Here is an 18,410-nt window from a genome sequence, read left to right on the forward strand (position 1 = left end):
TTTACAGACATTGTGGAAACTCTGCAGCTGTCATAAAGGGTGTTACACACTGAGGATAAGAATAGTTCCCAACACATTTTTGGTTGTAAAAAAAAAAAGGAGATGTGTATAATAAGTCATTTATGACCGTGATCTGTGGATTGCTGCTCAAAGTCTGGCATTAAATTAACACAAATGGTTTGTCAACCATTCCCCATATGTAATAAATGTATAGCTTTGAGAAAAGACAGCACAGGGTTAATATCCACAGACTTACCACCCGGATGCAGTCATTCACATGGGTCTGACAGCATCTGGTGAACAGAGCCTTTAAATCCCACTGCAAAGCCAAACAGACAACTCGGGAAACCAACCGCGTGCATCATCTTTAAACCATCTGACCAATCAAAAGCATGGAGGGGGCGGGGTGTAGCTGCACGGATTTCTTGTTTGCAGCATCCCTTGAGCAGCTACTGTTGTCTGAAATATAAGAAAGGGCAACACGGGGGCGGTACATGCTAGGAGGCAACCGGAGACCGACATAGGGATCTCTCTGGGGCTGCCGGGATAGGGTTACTTTGGTATGTAGAGGTTATCTTCAGAGAAAATGGCTGTTTTTTCAATGTAAACAGCCTGAGCTCTATATTGCTAAAGGGGGGAACAGAAGAGGAGGAGGAGGAGGAGGAGGAGCAGGCGCTGGTGGAAATGCTGCCTCTTCCAATGATATTTTCCTTTCTTTAGCTAGCCACGGCCTGCCTGCAGCAGTTCACATCTGAAGTCATGCATGTTATATGTTGAGGTACGTATGCATCTCTAATCTGAAAGGACACACTGGTCACGTTGGCAGGATTATGGATCAGCTGTTCGTACAGGACAGCTGAGACGGTGCATCTTGACTAAAAATAACATGTTGTGTATCAGTAACACTCACGAATATGGCCATGACATGATAAATACACAAATGCAGAGGGGACGTTGCAGGCTTTGTTTCGTTGCAGTGCAGGGATTGTTGAGCAGACAACAGCAATGGCTAAAGCCAGCCTTTCTTCTCATTGGTTGTATGCTTCAGCTTCAGCTGCACATGTTCCTCATTAGGAACACAAGAACACAGGATGCACTAAGGAGAGGAATGGGTCATGTGACTATTTTCACGAGCTTCCTGTGCCACCATATACAAGAGTTCTAAAATAAAAAAGCACATTCATGGTTTAAAAGCTCCTCATGTATGTGAAATGTTGCTCTTCATACTCATGGAATGTGAGTGGGTGGGGAGATGTGCACAGAGCACTGGATGCAGAGGATATTTTTGGAAACAGTGTGTGTGTGTGAATATGATAGTATGTGTGTAGGTTTGATTTTGACGTATGAACACGCTGCCAACACATTTCCTCACAGTGCATGTTACAGTTTAAGCAGTTACTATTCCTCCGTATTTTATCAAGCTTGTTATGCCACTTTCCTCCTGTGCCTTTTCTGCCCACATCCTGCCCCAAAACATCGACCACAACCTCACTGGCACAGCCGCCAAGGTTTGAATGAAATCAAGGATGTGCCGTGCACACACAAACGCACACATGAATATATTTTTATATTTTTGAGAGATACATGTAAATGATTCATCAGTTCACAGGCAACCATTGCAATGCTATTTTGCATTTTAGTACTAGTTTAAAGATGCACAAACATTTATTTACACTCCATGTGCTTGCCGGTTAAAACATGCCGTGTGTGAAAAATAACCCATTTCAATCCAAAATAAATCCAAAGTGATTTGTTTGTTCACCATTAAATTAACAATATGTAATCTGAGGTTAGCTGATAGTTTGCCTGTGAGCATGGCCAGTATACATCCAGGCTGCCATCTAGTTGGTAAGAAAACATGATTGTTTTGTCTTTATCGTGATACATTTTGTTATTTGCATTTGTCTATTACGAATGATCATATAGCGATAACAATGATATTTGGATTGATTGTGAAACCCCACTCCTAAAAATGTATTAAATTATCTGAATTATTTTTTCTTTTTTTATTCCCTTTCAGTCAAACTATGTACTCTTTGAATGCTTCTAATGTGCTTAGATTTGAGATGCTCTTTGGTTAGAGTTTTCTCTTTGATTTTTATGCTTAACTTCAAGCACTTTAGTGTTGCAAAAGGTACTATACAAGCTTAAAACTATTATTTGAACGATTACAAATAAGGGAAGTAGTCCTTCATTAAACATGTACTATGTGCCTTTTGTGTTTCAGTTTTATTCTCCTGATCTTATGCCAAAGTTTCATCAATGCCGCAGCAGACCTCAAAGCAGAGGGCAGACAGCTGCGTGGACCATGAGGCGCACTAGAGGCTGAGAGACGACAGCAACAGCAACACACACATTGCAAACACATCCTTCAGTTAAGACAGTTACACCTAACCATGGCTGCAACTGCTGCTAAGACCACTTTAAGTTTTCTTTCCACAACTTCCACGGCTACCACAGTCCCCTCCTTCTTGACGAGTGTGAGCGCCAGAGAAAACCTCACCTCCAGAACAACATCAATGACTGTTACTATAACAACAAACGAGACCAGCTTCAACGCCACCTCGTTTCCAGAGGCAGTGATCGAGGGCTCGGGAATGGGAATTGTGCTTGTCCCCTTTGGTATCATCACTGTTATCGGCTTGGTAGTGGCAATTGTAAGCAATTGTGTCAATATTGTTCCTAAAGTATGTCTGAACTGACTGGATCGTGTAGTTGTATTGCATCATCTATATCATGATTAAAATGTGTGTTGTTAGCTCAGCTTAATGCAAAGGTACACCCAACCTTTTTTCTAAGTACCATTATTGTGTTTTATTATATCTTTTTCTCTGTCCTAGATGCTGTATATTCGGAAACGGAAGCGGTAAGTTACAAAAATGTATCTTCTGGTTAAAGCCCACGTTTACTACATGCCATTGGTTCCAGCAATTTGATTATTTGCAAAATGAATTATAAGATTAAAGTTGTCCACGACAAAATGTGTTACTTATTTGTTTGTCTTTCTACACTGTCAAAACAGTTTGCCACAAATCCTACAGGGAGGTGTGCTTGTCCCCCAAAATCTAACATTCAAATGTATCTTTGGCAAGCTAGATTTAGGAGAACATAGAGAACATAAAGGCCAAAACACTGGCAAACAAACCTGAAACTTTGAGCACAGACAGGGATGTGTATGTACAAAGAGTTATCAGTTTGTGCACGACATGGCCTTGGAACGTCTTCCACTCTTTATTATGGGTGGGAATTCCCAGAGGAACCACAATACAATATCATCACAATACTTGAGTCACAATTCAGTGTTATTGCGATTCTAAACATTTTTGCAATATGATGAGAATTGCGATACGAAATATTGCAATTTCATTTTTTTTAACTGCTTATTATGTCCTCAAAATCAGTCTCTTCATCTCACTTCAGTCCTTTTATTTCTACATTATGGGAGTCAAGTCTGTCCGACACTGTGGTAAAAGTAAAACCCTGTAATGAAGCTGCATGCACCTCACAATCTGAACTTTGGTATTTTAGTCTAATGGAAGACAAACGTGTGGATGACTGTACAGCTGAATTAATTGTTATCAGTGCAACTGGTTCTAAATGAACTGTGCAACCCCTTCAGCATTTACAAATTTAAAAAGCATATATGCTGCCAGTTATAAACAACACAAGACAATATAATATTGCCACGCAAAATATTGTGATACTATGCTGCACTAATCAAGTGCAGGTTAGAGTAAAGCACAAAACATATTCAAACACTGGTTGCAACACAAATTAACTGGATTAGCCCAAAATATAGCCTATCTTTTTTGAGGGTTTATTAGGGCTGTTACATAAGCAAAGTTCCTTCCATTTTAACCCAACTGGGTAACCTCTTTAGTGCAATCAGGCATCCTTTGTTCTTCCTGCCGCATCTTCACCTTTGACCTCTGTATGTGCAGGCTGGAGAAGCTAAGGCACCAGCTCATGCCCATGTACAACTTTGATCCGGCTGAGGAACAAGATGACCTGCTGGAACAGGAACTACTCGACCACAGCCGGGAAGGCAGCCTCACAGGTCCCAATGCCAAGGTAGGCTCAAAAGTGTTTGGTAGAAAGTGCAATTCAAGTTTTGTTTTTGTTTTTAATTTCGAAGATCAATGTTTGTCTTAGGACATTCTTATCTTGAATGAAAATGCTCCCATTTAGACCAAAAGGTGAATGGATTTCTGATCATAAATTCCTTGATAACCATTTTTGGTTATCCTCAATATTCCGAATCGAAATCAAGGAAAAGTCTGTTTCAATGGTTGAGATATATTGCACAAAGGAAAAGGTACAATATCACATTTTATTTGTAATCTGTCGGATGTATTTAAGTAATTACTGTGGTGTCTGTTGAAGTTTTTATTCTGTCTGTATTTTGTAAACAGTTTTTTGTTATGATGGTAAAGGATCTATTCTTGCCCCATTAACAGAATCTTTGCTTTTTTGTTGATTTCAGTCCATCACTTTTTTTTTTTCCATTTTTGGCTACAAAGCTGTAACCATCATGATGTTTATTTATTCTTTTATTTCTTTAAAGTTTTGACAATGGCATAGTGGTGAAGACGAGCATGGTAAAGTATCACCTGTGGTTCTTTTTACCCTCATGGTTCTCGAAGCCTCTTTTTCCCACCACCATCCTCACACTTAGATTGTTTCTCAACCGAAATTACCTTGAGGTTCATTTTATAATTACTAATCCATACAAAATTAGATCACATCGCAAAAAACCCCACCAAACATCAACAATCTCTAATCTTTTCCCCTTTTTGTCCTTTCACCGAAACATTTCATCTCAAATGTTCCAGGGGCCACAAGTGCACCAGACGTATGCAAAACAACACCTCTGCTTTTATGTTTCAGTAATCACATCCAATCAGATGTGTTTACAACATACACAATCAAACACTGAAGAATCTGAATATTATCATCAGAATAAGGTTTGTTGCAAAGTAGTTTTTTTGACATTCAAGGAACTTTGACTTGTATCTAGGTGCATGGTGAAAAGTTACAAATAATAAAGACTTCTGAAGGACTGCAAATATGAGTTGGAACGATACGATGCACTTTCAGTCATCGCCCTCTTCATGGTCTTTTCTGTAGCTTTCATGTGTACACTGCACTACACTATGGTAATAGAACACACACTGTTCCTTTACGAAGTATAAGTGCAAATAAAAGCTCATATATATGCTAAGAGGTGGGCCATATTGTAGACCAACATGTGACAATCAGCATCAACATTTTGTTTTCATCTTATTTCGACTTTTTTTGTACCTTAACAGTTTGCGTCCTTTTATCGATGTATACATGTGGCCTCTGGTGAATACATTTTCTCTGGTTCCTGTAACCCATTACAGTTTATATCCTTTTATTTGCACAGCTTCTGACAATGCAAACTGCAAAGCTCAAGTCACCACATTATCTTGCAGTCACTAACAGTTCTGTCTGTCTTCTCTGTCCTGCTGTCCATCTCCTCTGCAGACACTCACAACCTCCCAGGGGACCACGCAGAGGCCCAGTCGTCTGGTCTTCACAGATGTAGCCAAAGCTCTCAACGCTTAACAGTTCTCTTTTATTAAGTTGATTTCAGTTGTCCAAGAGACCCACCACAGCAAGGAAAACAAAAAAGGGAGAACTGGGACTATTCTTTTGGAGCAACCTGAGCTGTTGTGTGCACTTCATTTCTGCGACACAGAACACCAAAGGGAAGTGGTGTTCAAATAATTCATAAAAAAAAAGAAAAAAAGAAAAAAAAAAAGTGTGCATGTATGATGAGGGAAAATAATGAGGAGGCATCACATTTGATCTTGCACTGTTATCATAAAGCACACACATGCATTGTGATGCACCTTTATGAATCATGTTGTGTTATTGCTGTTCAAATGTTTGGTAGCTTGTCAGTGAAGTTCTTCTGAGCTTCAGAATCTTCTTCCATATTTGTTAAGAGAAGTATACTTTTGTCTTATACTGGTCGTGTGCTCTTGTGTCTCTGACAAGCTTGAATCTTGGAGATGTTACCATCCTTAACTAGTCCTCTCTATTTTGTTTCAGGGTTGTTGTTTTTTTGAGTAATGAAGAATTGTTTCTGTCTGTATACATTAAATTATTTAAACTGACCGTAACATTTTTTTTTATGTGTAAAGAATCCATGAGACATGAGAGCTGGTAGCTGTGATATTTTATTGATAAGCAATAAAAGAAGCAGAATAACACAAATCACATGGTAAAGAATCATAACAAAATATATATCACAGGTTTGTGAGTTGTATTAATGAAGTGGATGAGGACACATCAATAACATAACTACAAAATGGTGTTAAAAGTAAGGCATACAAGATGATTTCTCAAGTTACAATTCAACTTTTTAATAGTTGAAAATAGATCAAGTACTGTATGTAACTATATATCATTATCAGTAAGATCACAGAACAACATCGTCCCCATAATAGAGAGTAAATATCCAGACAGCTCGTGTAAAAATACAGACATTGTCTCAGCTGTAGTTTCATGAAGAGGCACCCTTTAGGCTGACTTGCATTCATTATGATGACATGAATGTAGTGCGATGAGATGAGTGGACTACAACAGTACTAGTTTGACAGTTACTTTTTAAGATTTCATGATCTTCATCACCTGTGGGGAAATGTAATGTACAACGAGCCACAACTTTCCTCAGAGATGTCCCGGGCTTGTTAGTTTTCAGAGGTAGTCCAGATGGCAAAACAAGTAAAGTCAATGCATTTGAACAAAAAAAAAAATATAGATATCTTTATGTAAATGAACTATGGCAGCAGTTTATGTCAACAATGCTGAAATACATACATTTAATGGGATACAAAAGAGCTTCAGTGATAAAATAAGTATTTTTTTTAAATGGAAATTGGTACATACAGTAAATGATTGAGGATATTCAAGTCATATAACACAAAGAAAGTGATATGTAGTTCATGTTGTATAAGACATTTATCATGATAAATGATATTAGAGTCAAAACGTAGGACATTTTAGTATATGCAACTAATTATCAGTTTAAGTGAAAGAAAACAAATCTATCAAAAGTTGTTTTTGTTAGAAACAGAGGGGAGGTGAAACTACTTCACTATCCCCCCCAGATAAACGATGAGATGCCCATATTTTACAGGTTCATTACCATTACAAATGTTCAAATGATATCCCCCAAGTGTTGTTTCTCCCAAATTACAGTGATGCATACTTTTGCTTCTCTTTCATCTCAACAGAGGGACCACAAACACAATTTCATTCATTGGCACTGAGGGGCCAGCAGCAGTCCCAGGAGCAGATGTTAAAGCCTTAGTACATTAATAAAATAACTACATGGCTGACTTGGCATTATACAAGCCGATAACAGCTGTGCTTGCTTTTGTTTTTCAAACAAGGTTTAGCAGGTTTAGTCAAAGATTTTGTTTTGAATGTCAATGTTTAAGAATCGGTTTTACATCATAATGAACATTTTTATAGATGAGCTTTTATCAGGTCAGAAAAGCCATTATGCCAGTATGCATAGATGTTGTCTTTAAAACTGGTACATTTGGGGGAATTATAGATGATTAATACTACTATGATTACTCAATGATCAACACTTGCAGTCCTAAATATTGTTTTTCAATTAAAAAATGAACAGTAAAATAGCTCTTTTTCGACTGCCACACACGGTATGGTATCACCAGTAAGCTAAGTAGCTAAGCTAATATTAGCAAACTTTAGATAAATGATAAAGAGTTTGACTCTACAGCTGCATTTGAGTAACTCCACTTACTACACGTCTGCATTAACATTACTGTCACAGCTGTCAGTGTTCACCTCACATTATCTGTCCCACGTTCCACAAAGGAAAAAAAGGAGAAACTTGAGTAATTATTATCTTCAAGAATTGGTCAAACAAAGAAGGCACAGATTAAGTTTGGATTAATAACCCTCAAGTTAATGGGCATTGTTAATGAAAGATAACTACGGCGATGAAGTTGTATGGTTTTCCCTTTGTGTCATGTATTTCAGCACTATGTAGTTACTTGCTGCCGTTTCTTATAAATCACATGGATTAAGAGTGTCACACAATACAATTTACAGTGTAAGAATCAGAAAAATACATGATGTAGTAAAAATGAGAAAGGAGTAAGCGACCCAAAACAAAAAAAAAAAAGTATTCCATAAGGAAACTACACCCTAAAAAGCAAGTATTTCATTAAGTTGTTGTAAACCATTGGCTGCAAAATTCATTTCCCAGGAGAACATACAAAGTCTCACTTCAGCTTTAAACAAATACAGTTTTTGTTTTGTAAGAAAAGACACTTTTATTTGTGCACTGCTGGTACAATCCTGTCCAGGAGTGTACCTCCTGTTCTGTGTGTAAGTTGGCCTTTAAACCTTTTGCCTGTCTGTGTTGTATATCTGCACATTAACCTGTGTGTGTGTGTGTGTGTGTGTGTACAGTAAATGAGTGTGTAGCTGCTGCTGAGGGAGTGGAACCTTACTGTGTTGGAGATCGTCTGTCTTTTGTGTTACTGAGGTAGAATGAGATATTAAGAAAGTGAGGGCAACAGGTTTAAATGAGGTCTTTGTGTCAAGGCATACTGGTAATGTCAAATACAGATCAGAAATGCACAACAAACACAGCACAATAATTATTACTGAGTAGACTGACAACATGTTCCTGAATAGTTTTGTACCTGAGGTTTCAGTATGGTGTAAAAGCACGGTAATAGTAATATCCTGAGTGTGGTAAAATGACATGTCAACACTGTTGTTGACCAAACATTATATGAAAGGTTTCTTTCCAAAATGAGACATCAAGTTAAAACGTGTGATGCTTTTATTTTCAAAAGTAGCTGCTTGTGGAAATGTAAAAAACACTGAGTTTAAAAACCTGAATATAGTTCTTTCTTTGACTGATATGCGAGTTAATGTTTTTTTTTTTATTTCATTCTGAGTTGACATCCTCTTTGATAAGATATTTCATTTTGGAATCAAACCGTTCATGTCTGCTTTTAAAACAATGACTTCAGCGCACCATGTTTGTACTGTGACATCAATAAAAAAAAATGGCACCTTCTTGCTCCCATTTCACATGAAGATTCATGACTCTGGTTCAGAAAGAAGGTTTCAATAAAACAGTTTGGTTTGGTTCCTTTCATTCAAACACCTCTCTCATGTAGCCCACAGCTCCTTCCCCTCTCCACACAATAACCAGGCAAACACGCATGCATTCGTAATAACACTCAGGCAAACAGTGAGAGGCTCAGGGAGGCAGGAATCCTTGATCAGTTGAACATTTTGGGAAATACGCTTCTTTGCCAAGACCTCGATCCTCTTCAGCAAGTGTTTAGTTTTGACTGTGTGAGAATCATTTTGAGTGATCTGTTAATTCTTTAAAGGCAGAAAACCTTTTACAAGCTCCTAACACACCCCAGAAAACATAGACGCCTTGGGTACCTTACATTTTCTTAAGAGCCCTCGGAACAACTTTTCAAAGTAAAAAAAAAAGAAATATCATTGGTGTGTTGTTGTTGTTTTTTCAAGCATTGTCTAGTGGTACAACAAAAGGTCGAGATACGTGAGAAAACCACTCAGAGGATCCTCATTGGGCCAGTGAAATGTGATTCTGTGTCTCCCAAGGAACAATTAAAACACCCAACGTGATGCTCTTATTTCTTTTGAGACAAAAAAAATGTGCGACCCCTAAAAAAAGCACTCTTTCTGGTCAGGGTCAAAGATGAGACAATTGATACAATAGAAATGGCATATGGCAGATGACAACTGCAAAAACTAAAACTGCTGCTTCTAAACGTTGCTTTTTGTACATCATACTATACAATTTAAACATGTGAAATTGAAAGCAAAGATACTGAAAGGGGGATTTTGTAACCTTTTGATAGAGGCATGCTTGTTGTTTCCCTTTGTTTCCAGTCTCTAATCTGAGCTAAGATAATCAGCTGCTGATAGTAGCTAAATATTTACAACAAGCTTTTGGATCAATCTTTTCTTAATATTGGCAGGTAAGTGAAAAAGCGCATTTCTCAAGATGTGCAACTATTTTAGAATAAGCCAAATCCAATGATGTTATTCTTACAATGTTAAAACCAAACTTTTAGAGTGAACCAACAAAACCAGGAATCAGTATTGGATTGGGAGAAGAAACCACTGTCTGCAATGACTTGTATTGTTGGTGTGTGTGCGTGTGTTCCTGAATCCCCATCACAGAAAGGAGTCATGAGGAACTCCTGTTTGTTTGAGGCCAAACCTTGAGGTAGGTAGAGAGGCGCCCTATCTACTCCCCTTTCTCCTGCGCTGGAACCTGAGATGACAAGGGCTCAAGCTGTGAAGGACCCTCCTCAGCCTCTTCTGAAGGACCCTGAAATAACCAAAAAAACACTGTCACTCTGTCTGTTACTGACCAGTCTCATATAGTCCAGTAAGTCAGAAAACCTAAAGAATAAGTGCTAGGAAGGGAGAGAGGACAAGAGTGAGCTGAAACTTTGTTGAGTGCGAGAAAGTCAGGTCCAGCTGTCATACCTCGAAATGTGAGGAAGACGTCGGTTATGTCAGGAAACCAAGAAGACAGAGGAAGAGAACAGTTAGATCAGGTTTCCCCTCTCTACATTGACTCATTCTTCCCCTAGTGTGCGTGCGTCTGAGAAAGGCAGCCTGTCTCAACAGTTTCAGTTCTTGAAGCATCTCTGAAAAACTGCTCAGAGGATGTGATAAGGCGAACGAGGGGCATCGCTGCAACTGCCCGCTTTGGTGATGAGCTGTTGAGCAACGTTTGCTTTTGAAAAAAATGAGCAAGAAGCCTGAAAAACCAGAGAATTCTCAGAAACACCAGGGGTATAACGTATATATATATATGAAAAAAACCCACTGGATGTCATGAAAGGATGTTTGGAGGTGTATCTGAGGGATTCAGCACCGCTATCTATGCACTTACAAGAACTTGACATATCCTCATGAAGTCAGGTTACTGTAGGTGAAGCACAACGAATACTTGCATTGGTTGTGTCGCTATTTGAAATTTGAGCAGTTAAATATTGTTCTGATAATAAACTGTGCTCTAGAGCTCAAAGTCCTAGTTGTTACATACGCAGTACATGAAAACAAACAAGGCAAGGTCTATTTATCGTAAAATGTTTGCTGTATAAAATAAGGGCTAAAACCTAAACATAGACAAAAAGTACACACATATGTTCCAGACAAATTACATTCAGTGTATCATACATGCAAGGTTGCAATGTGAAGGGCACTGTAAACGTGTGCAGGCTGAGAGCATTGAGAGGTCATCATCCTGATGCCCAGAGGAAAAGTGTCTTTGTTTTCTTGTTTTAATGTGTTGAATTGTCTTCTTATATCAAGGTTAACACAACGCTGATGACCCTGGATTATGACTTAAACTTGCTATAACATGATTTTTCTTGGATGAAGATCATTATATATGACATTTAATGCCACATCAAATGTTTGGCTCAGCAGAATAAATGTTGGTGTTGGTCGGTATCATGGCTATCAACAGGTTTTTACAACATTCAACCTTTTTTTCAAGAGCAGTCAGATGATAGGATTAACTATACATTCGGACATTTTCACTGTGAATCCGTTGCTACACTAAACTTAGAGCCTGCTGTCACTTACACTGCAATGATTGCACAAACTTCAGTTGTCCTGTGACATTATCTTTGACCTCCTGATCACAAGATATTTAACGTGTGACATTGACATTAAACCCTTAAATAAATACAAGTGGCAGACTCTCAACTTCTGAATGGATCTGTAAGTCAAAGATAAGTGTGCTTGATAAGCTCACGATTCAGTGCATTTGAAGGTGAAAAGAGGGCCAATTGGAATCCTAAAGGTAATTGTTTGTTTGCTGCTACAGAATAATCCTGAGCTGAAGGGTTCAGTTTAGGTTGTGTTTAATCTCTTAAATGCTTAACACAAGCTCATTTAAACCATGAAAGGCTGAATGAGATCATTTCTGCAAATCAACACTGTTTTAACATGCCCCACATCACAAATGGGCCTGATATTAGTCAAAAGGTAAATGTGTGACACGAAAGGAGATTACTGTTCAACTGAATCAGGCTGCTCCCCTCCTTAGTCACACACTCTGTGAGGGACATTAGCTTCAGTTTTTGTGTATGATCGTTTTAAAATAAAATAATGTGCATAGTTTTATTTTCTTTTTTTTTTTTAAAGGGGGGCATAGAGGTGAGAGATATTCAGTGTTTTGATCTTGATCAAATCATGCATTTGTGAACATGACCGTGAGAGATTTGAAGAGATGTTGAGGGTCACTACAGTTTATTATATACATGCAACTTAGTAACAATGTCAGTAATTGTAACGAATTGAATTTAATCACAAGATGTCACATCAAAACAAAAAGTGGAGTATTTTTGTTTCCTCACCTGCTGCTCTTCAGTCACTTCTTGGACTACTTTCTGGGGCTGTGGACAGAGAGGGAGCAGATTTAATTCATTTTGAAAGAAGCCACTCAATAGGACAGCACAGCTCCAGCAGACACTCTGGAGGCCTCACACATACAGTACATTTACAATTAACTCCATTATGTCTCAAACTGTCAATGATTACTCCATACCCATTTCCTTGGTCGCCCACGTGGTCGTCTCTCCCCAACAGGCTCTACCTTCTGCGAAAAAACACAGGAATGGTTAAGGGGAAGTTTCAGATTTTGACCTGTCACAGAAAATAAAAAAGGCTTATTTTGAAAATGAAGTGTTGAAAATTGTAGTTTTAATACTTTTTCTAAAAGAGTTTTTAATGCTAAAACGTCTGCCGGTTAACTGGGACTCTTCTCTTAAGATCTTCAGGGTTTTTTTTTTTTTGTATTTATAAACTGAGTAAATGTAACAGCAAAAGTTATAAGGTAATACTTTGATATGGTATAAGCACATATTCTACATCCTGCATGGTTATCATTTACTAGCCTTGTTACAGCCCGAAATGTAACAACGACCCGAAATGTTGAAGAAAAAACATAACCAAACCCAAAATGTAACAACTGGTTGACAATGTAGCAAAATGCTGAGCCCAAAACATAGGAACATTTTGCCCAAAATGTAACGCATTGATACATTTTGGATCGATAATTACATTGGGGCAAGCAAAAATATTTTTCTCCTAATAATGCAAAAAGTGACTATGTTTTGGGCTCAGCATTTTGTTACGTTATCAACCAGTTATCACATTTTGGGTTTTGTTACCTGTTTTTTTTTATTTATAAGATCTTGGGTCGTTGTTACATTTCGGGCTCTAACAAGGATTTAAAGGGGGACGGAAGTCCATGTTTTTCCACTGGTCAAATCATCACTTGGTTTGAGTCAGGTAGAGGCTGAATTCACTTCAAACAGGTGGGAAAGCTGTTTATTCCTATTTCCTTATCTGCATTTGTGTTTTCTATCGAGGCAGATTATGCATTGTCACTGCGACCTTTTAATGTTATCATTTTAATATTGTTTGCCCCTGATTAAAAAATAGCTACTAATCAGAATCAGCTTTATTGGCCAGGTATGTGTAACACATGAGGAATTTAACTTCGGTAGAATCTCTTTGTACAATGTAAACATTAAAAGATAACAATCAACTAAAAATATGAACAGGTAATTAAATACTAATATGTACAAGACTAAATGAGATAATAGTGCAGTGGTGATTAGTGCAAAAGGATGATGAAGTAAAGATGAGGTAGCTGTCTTTTACAGAATTTAGATCATAGAGTGTGCGTAGCCTGCATATAATTTAAATTAAATAATATATGTACATTCACAGTGACAGTGTAGTTCCAGGGTTATTTCACAGCGACAGGTGACACTCTTTGACTGTTTAGTGTTCATCAGAGTGACAGTCTGGGGGAAGAAATTGTTCTTATGACTTGTTAGTTCTTATGGTTGTTTTAGGGTACAGCGATCTGCCGGAGGGGAGGAGCTTGAACAGTTTGTGTCCAGGGTGTGAGGGGTCTGCTGCCCATTTTCTGACCCTGGACTGGTAGAAGTCCTGGATGGGGGGGAAGGTTGACACCAAGTGATACTAAGTGATTCAATCAGTTTCCTGCTTGATACCGACACATCATTCACATATTGTGGACAAAGTTCATGTAGTTAGTTGCTTATATATGCAGGCTAGCCATTAAATATAACTGATATTGAAAAAACAACTGAAATGAAACAGTACAGCGTTCTCTCTTTCCCTCGCTCACTCACTCCAATGAGGCAATAAAAGTAATCTATATAAGTAGGTGGACAGAGACTAGTTGATACACATTATTAAATTCCCTATACACCAAGTATGAAAATCTTCTTGTTTGAGTGGTAAGAACTGCTCTGCACACCAGAGCTGCATTAGGAGAATGTTTTGAAACAAAAATGGATATCTTTATTTAGGAGAAGCTATGATCAAACGCTTGGCAGTAGAGTCAGGAAAGAACTTCCTTTAGACAGAAACCTTGAGCAGAACCAGACAGATTGAAAATCAGTCATCATCTGCCTCGAAAGAGGGACAGAGGGACAAGCAGCTCAGTCTGCCTGTTAAAGAAAGTTCTTCATCCGCTGTTGTAGATGCATTTGGTCGTGAGCACAATTTTTTTTTGGGGTCAACTGTTGGAGATGTAGCTAATTTAAACTCCCTGCTCATATTCTGAAAATGCATGGTGTGTAAAATGCTTTCTGCAACATAACCAAAAGCTATTTCCGTCCAAGAATTGTTGTGAAAATACAACAAAACCTTCCTTTAATGTGCAGGGCATTAAAAGTTAAACACAAACAACGTCAACATCGAGGTAAAGAAAATCAAATGTGTGTTAAGCAGCTGAAGATATTCTTATTTCCACCTCTTGCTTCATGAGACGACCCTTCATTGCTCAGAATAATCACAGCTGCCTCAGCACTGACCCACAGGCTGCAGCATTAGACATGAAAACATGTATTTAATGACAACTCTCAGATGGATTTGTTGTAGAAAAACTAGAACGTTAAAGCGATTCAGTTCAAAGTAAAATGTTCTAAACATGTGAAAAGCACCAGCAGCAGTTGTAAGATTGGAGTCTGGAGTGATGGAGGTCAGAAATACATTGAAATTTACCAACAACATTTATTTTCTTATAATGTTATTTTTATTTGGATATTTGTGATATGGATTTTGTGATTACTTCACAGAATTTTTTAGCAAAATGCTAAGTGCTAAATTCTTAGACTCAAATTTTACATGTAAGATACTTTAATAAGACACAACCTTCAGTGCAGTTTTGGGGCCTTTGTTCCTGCTGCCCTTCGGCCGTCCTCTCGGTCGCTTTGGAGTTGGTGGTCCAACAGGCTCCTGTAGAGAGAGGGGGATCAGATGTGTAGCCAATAATTAACCATAGGAAGCATTAGTTGCTGCAGCAAACACAGCATCATCAAGCTGTGTGTTTTAAAATGACCTTTCGCATTTTTCAGATGGATACTTTCCATTCTAAATTCAAGATAGATACTGATCAAATGTCTCTTTTCAAGACTGAAATAGTACCTGCTGCTGTTTCCGCGGTCGGCCCCGGCCCCTGCGCTGAGGCTCAGGAGGTGACAGGGCAGTGCTCGGCTCGGGAGATGGCTCTTTGGTCCCACTGTCACTCATGCCTGCGTCTTTCCACCTGCTTCAAACAGTATGGGCATCAAAGCCTGGAGGAGCGGCCTCAAGGGCTTAAAGAGGAGAAGAAGCTGAGTATCAGAAGATGCAGATGGAACAAATATAAGTGGGAAAACAATTCTATTTTTGAATTCAGTGCTGCAATCATATTTACTATACGATGCCTTTCAAAACCACTTTGATTGCTTTTTTTAAAAAACACTTAGCAAACTGATTTTTAACCAGTGCTTAATGTATAGTGGAAGGATAATTCAGAATAACACAGGACATTTTCCAAGTGCAAGCGTGGGAACTGCTTATACATAAGCCTTGGCACCCGGTGGATCGGAACACAGGCAGGGGTCTGGCAAATGCAGGGAAACATGAGAGTGGTGTCCAGCGACTAAAAGTAGCACAGATATTCACAACTCAATCTCCCGTCCAAAATCTGCATCTACTGTACTGCATGCTTCCTTTCCATCTGTCCTCTGTGAGGAATTTCTCAATGGGTCTGTGCACATTGTGGGCGTGCTGATGCTGCTACAACTTTTAGTGTAAAACCAAGACCATAACTCACAACCACAAACACACCAAAACACTACAACATGATTTTCTGAAAGGAAAAAAAAAAAAATCACTGCATTTGACTGCATTGGTAAACTTTACAGCTGTATGTATCTTAAAGTTGATTAACAGATAGGTGAACTGAAATGTCAAACTATTTTATAGTTTAAAAAAGAAAAGGAAAAAAGCAACATTTTCTGGGTGCATCTTGTACATTTTAAAGATTAGCTGCTTTTTACGTGTCTGTCATGCAGTAAACGCTTTATTTCACAACAATAGCCTATCTTAACTTGTAAAGTTTATGATTTAAGGAAAACATGCATTATTAGTATGTTTTATGTGTTTTATAAAACCAATACAACTCAATCCATCCAAATAAAATTGCCAATCTATGAATTTATTTAGTGAAAAAAAATCTTGGGCCCAATACAAGAGAGTACAAATTAAGAAGGGTTGCTTTGTTGTCGTGGTGTTTTCTTGTTGTTCTAATGCACTGTTGTTATGTGTGCTTCTGCATGTGTCAATGTACTTTGTAAAGCATTGTTTTAAAAAGTGTTATACAAATAAAGTTATTATAATAAGCAAAATGATATGATGATATTATGCAAAAAAAAAAAAAAGTTCTCTATAAGACAAAAAAGGCAAAAATTCTTTGGAGAAAAAAAAACATCCGATGGAAAAAGTTTGAAATAATCCCATCTTTTTTTTTTTCAATAGTTGAATATTCATTTTCTAATTATTAACTTATCCGTAATCAAAGTATGTTTTGCCTGAGTAAATCACAGATCCGAGGATTTATAGCACACATATAGCCCGTGTTACTGTAAACAACATTCCGTTTGTATTTTTTCTTTCATTTAACAGCTCCGTTAAAATCATATGCTGTTACAGTTTGGTTGATTTTCCAAATACACTAAGCAGTAAATGTCAACTTTACCCAGGCTGGTATAATGTCCCGTGGTGGTCGTTTTCCACAGCTTCAAGCTCCGTTAGGAATGTGCCAAACACTAATTGCCAACACAGCCTATCAAACTGGCCGCACTGAAGCAGGAAGTCAGAGTAATTTGAGAAAATCGACGTCCTCGAAGAAACGACTTAAAGCCAAACGCGACGCACGACGTCGTTTTGTCGCTTTTTAAAACTCTTTTTTTTGGGGCCCTCACAAACAGTGTCCGTGCACGTCTTCTCATGCAGCAGTCGTCCCGTCCGCTTAACTCGTCTGTTTGGCAGTGAAGTACGGGACTGAATGTACTTTTTGCATATGGGCGGCAATAGCGACCATAAAAACACATTCTTTTACAGCCTTAAAAGAAGGTGCGTAAAGCGCTCGTTGCAGGGTGTCCGTGCGCTTTCGCTTTCCCCACTCACTTTAAGGTTTCTGGCACGAAGTGAAATGACGAAAAACACTCGATGCTATCTTTATTTTAAACGGAAAAGTCGGCTCTCCCTACACAACATCCCCCTGCTCCCATCACTTGCGCAATCGATCTTTTATGTGTTGTTTTTCTGCGAGTATCACAGGTCCACCAAAGAAGAAGAAGTGGATGAATAAGGAGTGCGGGAGAAATAGTTCAACGAAAAGGACAAAGGCGAGGAACACAGGTGCAAAAGCTCTCTTTTCAAAGCCAGCCTGTACATACACACATAGCCTACACACACACACACACACACACACACACGCAAACACACACACACACACACACACACACACACACACACACACACACACACACACACACACACTATATGCATTCAAGCTATAGGCTCCATGTTCAGCCTGAGTGATCCTGTTCATGCAGGCGACCTTAAACGCAACACAGCAGAGAGAGAGAGAGAGCGAGAGCTGAACTTACCTTGAGTCGGTTTGCAGATTTACCTGGAAGTTCACACCGTTACCTCACTTTGTGCCCGTGCACAACTATGAAAATGTTAGTGTATCGACCGTCTCATTGGCTGAAATGAAAGGGTAAACTCTCTCTCTCTCTCTCCCTCTCTCTTTCTCCCTCCCCTTCGCTCTGTCTCCCCCTCTCACTCTCTCCTCCTCCTTCTCTAATCGGAAATGTGTGTGATCCCCCCAGACGTCCAGTCACGAATACCCCAGTTGCAGTATAATTGGGGGTTGTAGCTGAGCAGTATGCATTGCATACTTTCTCTATTAAAGCATGTTTCAAGAAGGAACAAGGGTAGGAGGGTTG

At 38.6% G+C, this 18,410-nt stretch overlaps 2 protein-coding genes across 5 annotated transcripts; one reads left to right on the forward strand and one right to left on the reverse strand.

The window, feature by feature from the left end:
* Positions 1-387: 387 nt before the first annotated feature.
* On the forward strand, positions 388-6,149 carry cUnh3orf18 (chromosome Un C3orf18 homolog). Of its 4 annotated transcripts, XM_079342347.1 has the most exons (6): positions 393-560; positions 721-778; positions 2,228-2,657; positions 2,841-2,866; positions 3,942-4,071; positions 5,509-6,149. In XM_079342347.1, exons 3-6 carry the CDS (start codon positions 2,397-2,399, stop codon positions 5,587-5,589), a joined length of 498 nt encoding a protein of 165 aa, XP_079198473.1. In that variant the 5' UTR covers positions 393-560; positions 721-778; positions 2,228-2,396; the 3' UTR covers positions 5,590-6,149. The 4 variants fall into 4 exon arrangements, with proteins under 4 accessions (XP_079198475.1, XP_079198473.1, XP_079198472.1 ...); XM_079342349.1 differs by lacking the exon at positions 5,509-6,149 and adding an exon at positions 4,888-4,964 and having other exon boundaries at positions 388-778; XM_079342346.1 differs by having other exon boundaries at positions 393-778.
* A 41-nt stretch (positions 6,150-6,190) lies between these two features.
* Positions 6,191-18,334, reverse strand: LOC306823000 (uncharacterized protein). The gene is made up of 6 exons (XM_079342352.1): positions 18,069-18,334; positions 15,556-15,725; positions 15,283-15,366; positions 12,635-12,685; positions 12,444-12,482; positions 6,191-10,396 (listed from the first exon to the last, which is right to left on the reverse strand). Exons 2-6 carry the CDS (start codon positions 15,658-15,660, stop codon positions 10,313-10,315), a joined length of 363 nt encoding a protein of 120 aa, XP_079198478.1. The 5' UTR covers positions 15,661-15,725; positions 18,069-18,334; the 3' UTR covers positions 6,191-10,312.
* Positions 18,335-18,410: the final 76 nt, after the last annotated feature.

Source organism: Symphodus melops, assembly GCF_947650265.1.
Source record: "Symphodus melops genome assembly, chromosome: 4".
Taxonomy (NCBI): Eukaryota; Metazoa; Chordata; class Actinopteri; order Labriformes; family Labridae; genus Symphodus; species Symphodus melops.

Excerpts from the sequence above, each read along its gene's own strand:
- LOC306823000 (XM_079342352.1), bottom strand. The coding sequence starts at position 15,660 with ATGAGTGACAGTGGGACCAAAGAGCCATCTCCCGAGCCGAGCACTGCC. Across the intron at positions 15,367-15,555 it reads GACCGCGGAAACAGCAGCAG|GAGCCTGTTGGACCACCAAC; the intron begins GTACTATTTCAG and ends CTCTCTCTACAG. Across the intron at positions 12,686-15,282 it reads GCCCCAAAACTGCACTGAAG|AAGGTAGAGCCTGTTGGGGA; the intron begins GTTGTGTCTTAT and ends GTTTTTTCGCAG.
- cUnh3orf18 (XM_079342346.1), top strand. The coding sequence starts at position 2,397 with ATGGCTGCAACTGCTGCTAAGACCACTTTAAGTTTTCTTTCCACAACT. Across the intron at positions 2,658-2,840 it reads TCGGCTTGGTAGTGGCAATT|ATGCTGTATATTCGGAAACG; the intron begins GTAAGCAATTGT and ends TCTCTGTCCTAG. Across the intron at positions 4,072-5,508 it reads TCACAGGTCCCAATGCCAAG|ACACTCACAACCTCCCAGGG; the intron begins GTAGGCTCAAAA and ends TCTCCTCTGCAG.